General features: G+C 37.6%; 1 protein-coding gene across 2 annotated transcripts; it reads right to left on the bottom strand.

The window, feature by feature from the left end:
• Window positions 1-1,669: 1,669 nt before the first annotated feature.
• On the bottom strand, window positions 1,670-6,036 carry LOC104610611 (putative receptor-like protein kinase At2g42960). Of its 2 annotated transcripts, none has more exons than XM_010277322.3 (8): window positions 5,820-6,036; window positions 3,852-4,609; window positions 3,627-3,731; window positions 3,283-3,405; window positions 2,990-3,160; window positions 2,735-2,864; window positions 2,390-2,599; window positions 1,670-2,280 (listed from the first exon to the last, which is right to left on the bottom strand). In XM_010277322.3, exons 2-8 carry the CDS (start codon window positions 4,508-4,510, stop codon window positions 2,149-2,151), a joined length of 1,530 nt encoding a protein of 509 aa, XP_010275624.1. In that variant the 5' UTR covers window positions 4,511-4,609; window positions 5,820-6,036; the 3' UTR covers window positions 1,670-2,148. The 2 variants fall into 2 exon arrangements, with proteins under 2 accessions (XP_010275624.1, XP_010275616.1); XM_010277314.3 differs by lacking the exon at window positions 5,820-6,036 and adding an exon at window positions 5,202-5,679 and having other exon boundaries at window positions 1,862-2,280.
• Between the last annotated feature and the right edge of the window lie 3,102 nt (window positions 6,037-9,138).

A 9,138-nucleotide genomic window follows, 5' to 3' on the forward strand; every position in this document is an offset into this window, starting at 1 on the left:
TGTGGCTCTCTGCTTTTGGAGTCCCCAAACAGCCTTTGTTTTGGAAATCATCCATCATAAAATTAAATTCATGATGCTTCTTTTCCTCAACCCCAAATGGGCACCTTTGTATCTGTTGTTAGAGTAATGAAGGTTGCTTATTGCAGCAAAAGGTAGTATACTGATAATTAGCTTGGAATCCATCATCATCATCCAAGCTTATCTCAAATATATGGAGTCGGCTATCTGGTTAATGTCATTACATCTATTGTTAGCACTTGAATCATTTTTTCTAAAAAACATCATTTCTTACTACTTTGACCCCCAGTTATTTTTTTATTTTGATATCTTCTGAAGGGCTACACAACCAGGGGGGTAACTCATCCCCCAACGATCAACAGGAGACCTTACCAACCAACTGATAGGCACCTTGCTTTGACCCAAAGTTTAAAGTATCAATATGCATCACATCGTATCATATGTATCATATTGGTATTGAAGAAATAACAAATTGAAAAAAAAATAAAAAAAAAGTAAAAAAAGAATATGGACCAATCGATACACATGATACACAAATTTTTGGTGTCTTGTATATGGATGTTTTGTCAAAGGTCTTCTATGGATGACAAAACCATATTAATTTACTTTCTTTCATTTTACCACTTATTGGAGCTACTCCATGATTCCTTCAAATGATCTCACTCTATCCTTTGATCATTTTTAATTTTTCCACTCATCCATCATCTCAGTATATGCATTTCTACCACACTTTTTTTTTGACATGTTTGTTACTTGTTAGCTGCCTTAATTAGTCAATGTACTACCTTTTAGTTTGGAGTTTAGATGTTGATCTTAAAAAGCGTTGAAAGGAGATTTTTTTAGCAGACAAAGCTTGGGTCTTTAATTGGGGAAGCTCAAATCAAACTCAATGATGGCTAATAAAACCTGTTTGTCAAAATAGGAGGTGCCCAAATCACCACCCAAATTGTCTTAGAACATCAGCTTCAAGGTCATCATGAAGGGCAGTCTTGATCATCTCAAAGTCTAGAGGTTTCTTCTTAGTGGCTACTTCTAAGGGTGAGCGTTAAAGAGTCAAGTTGTCAACTCTTCCATTGGATTACCACACAGACACTCTTCAATTCAGAAAGTGGGGTGGGTCAAAGGGCACATGATTTTCCTCAGTCTCAAACTCAAACTCTTCTATTCAAAATTGCAGAAGAAATATGAAATGCAAATGCCCAGCAGGACTCACATGGGAGTTTACAAAGATATGGCCCAGTGAGATGGGATCCGTCGACTTGGAAGGATTCAACTTTCAACAACCTGGAACTGCACTTAACACATCTGATCAAGGACCTGTTCCAAGCAGATGTTAGTGCCATCACTATCCAGTAACCACAGATAGAGCAGCAGGTAGGATAATTAGGTCGGTCAAATGATGCAATGATGAACCCCCTTAGCCTTCACAGAAGGAGCCAAATTGAATGATGAAGGTCAATTTGACTGCACGGAGGTGTACTACAGACTTCATAGGATTATTCTCTCTTCATCACCCAAGATGAAGCAAAGGAAAACAGAAAGCAATCCATCTCCAAGCTTGATAGAAGAAAAAGGCAAGAAAAGATAAAGAGAAACAATGGGAGAAGCATCATTCAACTGCGAAAGAAAGCAACCCATTACTGCAAAAGAAAAAGAGAAAAGGGATGATTAATCATTAAATTATTTAATAAATAATACAGAAGCAGGTTAGGAAAAGGGATGCTAAATGAGTCTTTTTTTACCAGCCCAAGATGAAGGAAAGCATGTATAAAAGAAGGGAAGCCCAATGGAACCATGAATCATATCTGTACAAAAAGAAATTTTCTTCTTTTTCTTCTCCTTGTTTCTTTTCTTTTTTCTTTAGGTTACTGCAAGAAACCTCAAAGTTGAAGGCGCCTCTTTGCATCCTGTCATAATTATGGCATCTAGAAATTGGTAGTGACACAACAGCCGAGAGATAGCACTCCAATAACCCAGACGGGTACTCCTCAATCTGGTTGCTCTATTAACCCCATTAGCAATTCTTTTATGGACAACACTCTGCACTGTTATCTTTTGAGTTTACAAGAAAGACCTACAATTTGAATGGTCAAGAGGCTATTCAACTGGGTTATGTTGCAATCATCAATCCTAGCCATGAAATTTCTCAGATGTATTACTGTCTGATGTCTCAACATTATTTTCCATGTCAATGGAGCCAGAGTTCTCCTTCAAGGATTCAAGTTCCATGCTGGTTGTTTGACTCTTCCTGTTCCTACGGTCCTGCCAAGAGAACGAGTATAGATATCTATGAAATGAGTTTCTTAAATGAGCACACTATAAATTGATAAGAAGAATCAGACAAGTTGAGTCAGCAAAGAGTTTTCAGCACCTCACGGAATGGGTGTTCATCTGTTTCGAGCATTCGAACAACCTGACCCATTTTTGGTCTTTTCTCAGAGTCAGGATCAACACATCTCAGTGCAATCAGAAGGGCACGTTTAAGAGCCCGAGTAGTTGGTCTAACTTCAAGGTTTGGATCCACAACTTCCTCAACTCTCTTAGTACCTACCATCATCTTTAGCCACTCAACAAGATTAACCTACCATGAAGATGGGGTAATTTATCAAATTTTCCTGAACTAAGATACTTGTTTCTTATAATGAGACAAAAAGAAGAAAGATTTCCCACCAATACAACTAGGCTTATTAGCCAACTAGGAGATATTTTGTTTTACCTCATTTTCAGGCCGACCATGGTCCACAGGTTCCCTGCCTGTAACTGTTTCTAGCAGGAGGACACCAAAACTGTATACATCACTCTTCTCATTCAGAAAGCCAGTATTTGCATATTCAGGAGCTACATACCTGTTAATAAACCAGATTATTAAGTTTTGCACCCAAAAAAATTGCATTCATAATTAGAAAATAAGTAGAATGCAGAACAACAGAAGCATGATAAAAAAATATAGATGTCAAAAATGAAAATGTACCCAAATGTTCCCATTACTCTGGTGGTGATGTGACTTGTTCCTGATCCCAAGAGTTTGGCCAAACCAAAATCAGAAACCTTTGCATTAAATTCTTCATCAATCAAGATATTGCTTGACTTTATGTCACGATGAACAACTTTCGGTTCTATTGCCTCATGCAAATAGGAAAGACTGCAGAGCATTTGAAGAAGGAAAAGTCATTTCAGCAAATTGTTCAAAGGTTCAGGGCAAAAACCCAGAGACCCAAAAGCAGTTAGTTCCTCAAACAGTTTAAAGTTGGGAGATGAACTCACGCCTTGGCCGTTCCAAGGATGACTTTCATGCGGGCTTCCCAACTAAGGGAACCCTGTTGACACATAGCTCCATGAAGCCACTGCTCTAAGTTGCCATTGTTCACGTACTCATACACCAGCATCCTATATATTGAGAAACTATTAGTATCATGAGGCAGATAGATTCAAGACAAAGAGAGAGTAATGGCATTGCATAAATCATAACGATAGCAAATGGAAAATCAAGCAGTGGCGTATCCTAGTATATGTAGTTAATCTACCACAAATGCAACTGTGCAAATATTGTCAAAGCAAAGGAAGAACAAAAATAGATTACCAAAAAAAATCCATAAAATGAATTTTACCTGTGAACTCCCTCTACACAATAGCCCAAAAGCCGTACAAGGTTCTTATGTCGAACATGACCTATAGCTTCCACTTCAACTCTAAATTCCTTCTCTGCCTGCCCCCTACAAATCCAGTTCACAGAACAAGCACAAAAAATTGAAACTCAGAACCATTGAAGGGTAAGAAAGCATTACCCAAATAATTTTTTTCTTAAATGGTTGAGAGAATTCAAGTATACTCACAGATTATTGAGAATTCTCTTTACTGCTACCTCAGTTCCATTGATCAGCCGACCCCTATAAACAACACCATACCCACCTTCTCCAAGCACATTCTCTGCCGAGAAACGATTTGTTGCATACTCAAGATCCCTGAGTGTAAACCAGTGACCCCACCCAAGATGTGAAACTTCAGGTAGACCAATTAAAGGAGATGCTGATGTGAGTCCATACAATGAGGACTGCCTGCGAAAATTTCCAGAGCTTCCTTCTTCTCCTGACTGAGAGCTACAGCCTCGCTCCAGCTGATAAATTGAACTGCACTGGCTGAGGTTATCTGCCTCACTTGATTTGCTCCTTCCCAAATGAACAAACATCTTCTCTGAATCCTTGTCACTAGATTTGTCATGCACCGTCAGGTAAACACCTTCACAATGATCATTAAAATTGTTGAGTCCAACTCTATCCACTTTGATTTCCTTTGAGACGGTGGGTATTTGGAAAAGGGAATACTTGTCCAAGGTCCTCCTTGTTTTCCTTCGAGATGTGACCCATAAAGACAAAATAGAAAGGATCAAAACAATGAAAACACCAACACAAATACCAATCAAAACCCATAGCTTCAGACCCAGAAATGATGTCTTTTTAGACAACTCAGCATTTAGAGACTCATTGGATGACATTTCTGGTTCTTGGTAAATACAAGGAGCAATCCTTCCTATTAGCAGCACTTGCAATCTGCCGACTTAATCTCGTGGACTGCAAAATCAGTCCATCCCCACCTGTAAAAACAAAAAATGGCTATAAGAAAATACTCTCGATGTCAAAATGTTAAACATAGACCTAAGCCTCTTAATAAGTGTTCCACATTCAAGACCAAAACCAAGCACATTCATTTGCAATGTTGAAACTCCTTGAAAAGCAAGATAGATGTCGCTTATCCGCATTAAGTGTTGTACTGATGAATTCTTATCTTCCTAGAAACTCCTAAGTTTAAATTCATGAGAAAGCAAGTACAAAGTACCCATTGGGTAAAAAACATTCTGTCATTAACCACCTCAGAAAAGAAAACAAAGAAAGAAATAAAAGAGCATCTGATACGCCCCCCCCCCCCCCCTCCCCTGTCCCCCCTTCAAGAAGTTCAAATGCATTTCTTGGCTGTTAAATTGGAAAATAAGGATCCAAAAACTAAATCCCAACTTGAGATTTCAGCTAGCTTTACCAAATCAAGAAAAGAAGTTCTAATCCATCTAGCCCACCCAAATAACATTCTCACCTAATGTCAATATTCTGTTCTACCCACCAGATGTCATCCCAAATGAAGCACAGAGAAATAGTAATCCACCACAAAACAATTCAAAGAAGAAAATATACCACTCCTGGTGATCCAACCCCCTCTTATCTTCTTCTCTGAAACACCTACAGAAGCAAGAAAATTGCCTTCTTTTCAAGTTTAGAAATAGAGTCTCAGAAGGCATAGATAGGCCAATGTCAACCAGAAATAACACAATCCACAGAAACCCAGAACCCCAGAAATAATATTTGTAGAAGAGTAGTTTAGAAGCTGGGGTTCTGTCCAAATTCCAGAAGTGGGCCAAAGAGAAATGAAAATTGAAAACGAATAAGCATACAACAAGCCCAGACAAAACGCAATATCTACACAATGGATGCCGCAAAGGAAAATTTCCGTTTCTTTCTAGAATTTTAGAGGGCCACAGGCAGCGTTGTTGAATTGGTTGGCGCCTTGGTGGGTTTTCGTCCTTGTGGACGAGAGAGTGACCTGTGATAGCCAGAAATAAAGCTTGGTTTGCAATGGAGGAAACCAAGAGAGAGAGAGAGAGAGAAAAGCAGTAAGAGGAAAGCAAATGAGGTGAACAGGACTGGCATTTATAACTCGGTAGAGAAAATGTCAAAATAGAAAATACAGAAAAACCAAAAAAAAGAAAACTCAGTAACATGAGAGAGAGAGAGAGAGAGAGAGAGAGAAACAACCTCAACCCATGCAGGAGGGAACTCCAAATTTTAGTATTCCAGCAATCCAGCTTGCATGCTGGTTAAGCTTATTGGCCAAACCAGCCTTTGAATCAATGGAAGGTAATGGCCTTCTGTGAAAATTTTTAATAGAAACTTTATGATAAAGCCAGGGTTGTCATAACATCAATGTAGACAAACCAATGGACGGCCCCAATTTACTGCAACAACATGGTAGCTTGCTGCTCGATCAATCAAGCTCACATTTAATATACTACAGGGCACTGTACATGCATCGTCATCACCCATGGATTTGGTATCAGAGAGAATCATGGTGATACATGGTGGATATATGGGTGTTAAATATGTGAATTTCAATCCAAATGTCTCCTCCCTGTGGGACCACTAGATGGTGGGGCCTGACCCTCCATGGCCATGGGTGGGATGTCTTCTTGAATTCTGTCTCAAGACTCAAGTTACGAGAATTGAGATAATGAGATTATTTTCTTACTTCATTTTCTTAGGCAAATTTATTTATTGGGTCTTAATTAGATTTTTTTTTTCTTTTTTCTGAAAAAATTAGAGCTTATCTAGATTTAATTAGCAGGGCAGACATTGACTGGCATACGAAAATTTAAAATTGTAGAGTTATAACGGCTCCAAAGGGCATCTTTGTCAAATTATAAAACTTTGACCAATACTCAGAGACAAACTTCAACTATTAAAGTTGGAGGGGCATTTAGGTTGTCAAATGACTCAAGATTGGAAGAACTTTCTGAAATATAAAGACCTGGGAGTCTTTTAATTATTTAAAAAGCAAGAAAGAATAAAAGGGCACAAGAGAGAGATCTTACTTTATAAACAAATGTACCTTTCTTGGGTGTCATTTTAACTTGAGGCTGGAGATAAAGCTTACAAAGACTGATTAGAAGCATAACTTTGGATTAAAGTATGTCTTAGAGAAACCATCTCTCTCTCTAGATCAAAACTGTCCATTTTATGAGTCCCCGCGTGAAAGAACTCTAATGCTAGAAATTGACTTGAAAGGTTGATCTAGACCATGGTTGCCAATTTGGTGGTGCTTGTCAAAAATCAGACATCCCACAGGAATTAGTTAGACTTTCACTTCAATTTCATTGGATAATTGGACAAAATTATATTTGATTCAGTTTGCATTAAAAGCCCTGGACCAACTCACTAATTTTGCATCAAATACATAGGAACAAGGATCCCAAGTTTCTTACCATGTCATTGACTTTTTCTTTTTCTTTTTCTTTAGTCAGAACAAAGAACCCTAGCTTCAATGGGATGTGTTGTTGATTCCTTCTTGAGGGTTTTGGTTCAATGGGGATACTCTTCACATGAGATGTTGATTTTCCATGTCCAGTTGGAATCCATTTAAAAACCCCACATGCCTATTGGTGTTGGATTGAATCCCTTTTGAGTTTTTGACACCAATCCAAGAGTTCAAAAGTGATAATCCGGAAATGACCCATGAAAGAATCAGGACCTTTGATTTATGCAAAGTTGGGGTTGTGATCCATTGAATGGGCAGGATCTCTCTTGGTTTCAATTTTTGGGACCCAATGGAATGGTGGGGTCTGTCGACCTTCCACAAACACAACATGGGTGGCACGAGGTGAGGACCACAGAGCCATTTCCCCATCTCTCACAGTGATCACATAACATAAATGGCATTTAATAAAAGATCGAAAGCAACTTTTTTTTTTCCAAGTCACGAATCTCTCACTCATCTTCCCTTCTTTTTTCTTTCTTTCTCTGGTGTATTATTAATTAGCCAACACAAGCTGATGGAGGGTATACAATTCTTTGGCCTATCTGAGATGCAATTTATTCTTTTTTAAAATCAAGTTCTTCTTTAATTTAAGCAGGCAATTCAGTCTCCCTATAATCTTCTGCCACGTGGCAAAAAAAATCATTTTTCCTTTATCTCTATTGAAAAATACGTACTCTAGATTTTCAAGGATTAGTGTGCTTTGAAAGCTTGTAAGGCTTTGTGGTTTTAATGGATTGGCATTGCTCTTGTTCTATCATCATCTATGTATGTATTAATTTTCAAAAAGTGTTTTGAGCATTGGGTAATAATTACTTTTAAAAACACTGTAATAGGCCAAAATACTTGTAAGCCCCAAAGTAAAAAGCCTAAGATTGGTGCTTTGAACCCTGAAGCTTATCCAAACACAACCTGAAACTCATGACCTGTAAAATATTGTCTTTTGCCACTATAATTCTCACCAAAATCTCTTCTATAAATCTTTCCCCTTTTACAGCTAAGAACTATCTATCCCCATATCAAATAGCTTGCATTGACATAGGATTCCATATTAATAAAATCACCACTTGAACTGTAATATCATCAGAATTTTCTGTTTTCCATTTATCACTATTTTTTTTAATTTATAAAATTCGAAAAACCTTGTCAGTGTGTGACGTCCACTTGGCACATGCAGGGGTGGGGACCCATCTAAAAGCTCCATGGTAGGCCAAAAACCAACAGCTGTTATAATGATCCTAACATTCTACTCATATACCTTTATATACCTGTCAACACAGAATAATAGAATAGGTCAAATTGTAAGCATCATCAGATGATTCAGATCCCTAAACCATATCCTGCCAAGCATTCATCAAATGGTTGAAATTTTTTTCCTATTATTTTTATGAAGATCTTCCAAATATTATATAATTTAGCTGCAGGGGTTGAGGGCTGAGGTTCTGTAGGTTTTTGAGAGATGTTTTAGTTGGTTTCTCAATGTGCCCTCAACACCCAAGTGAGATGCTCCTTTCCTAGATGCTTGCACGAGGAGAATTCTTCACTTTAGCACATAAAATTAGAATAATTTATATTTTTTTAATTGTCCTCCCACACTCAGCCCATTAGCTAACCCTCATGTTTCATTAATTAATTTAATAATAATAATGATCACCACTATTTAGAATCTCTTTATATTATATATATAAAACAATGCAAATTTCATGAATTCAACTAAGATTCCTGCACAGTTGCAGCCATTCTATAGCAGTTTTATGGAAAATATACAATACATAATGGTCCCAATATGTATACATTTTCCCAACTAAATATCTATTTTATTTTATAAAAAAAGCTAAGGACCCATTACATTTCTCTATATGGCCGTTGTCTTTAATCAAATCGACTACTGTTAGATTAGGGTTTTGAAATTGCCACATCCTCTCATGTGTTCAAGTCTTTATTAAATACTTGGAGTACTAGTCCTTCCCCAAATAGTGATGATTACTATCTGATATAATAAAATTTACAGAGAGGTACACTGCTACCCATTGCAGAATTTTGAAA

This window comes from Nelumbo nucifera, chromosome 4, assembly GCF_055504915.1.
Source record: "Nelumbo nucifera cultivar China Antique chromosome 4, China Antique-T2T, whole genome shotgun sequence".
NCBI lineage: Eukaryota > Viridiplantae > Streptophyta > Magnoliopsida > Proteales > Nelumbonaceae > Nelumbo > Nelumbo nucifera.

Bases quoted from the DNA above. Each gene is read 5' to 3' on its own strand.
- LOC104610611 (XM_010277322.3), bottom strand. From the start codon at position 4,510: ATGTCATCCAATGAGTCTCTAAATGCTGAGTTGTCTAAAAAGACATCA. The intron at 3,161-3,282 runs GTGAGTTCATCT...AATGCTCTGCAG, and splicing joins ATCCTTGGAACGGCCAAGGC to TCTTTCCTATTTGCATGAGG. The intron at 2,600-2,734 runs GTAAAACAAAAT...TCTTCATGGTAG, and splicing joins ATGGTCGGCCTGAAAATGAG to GTTAATCTTGTTGAGTGGCT.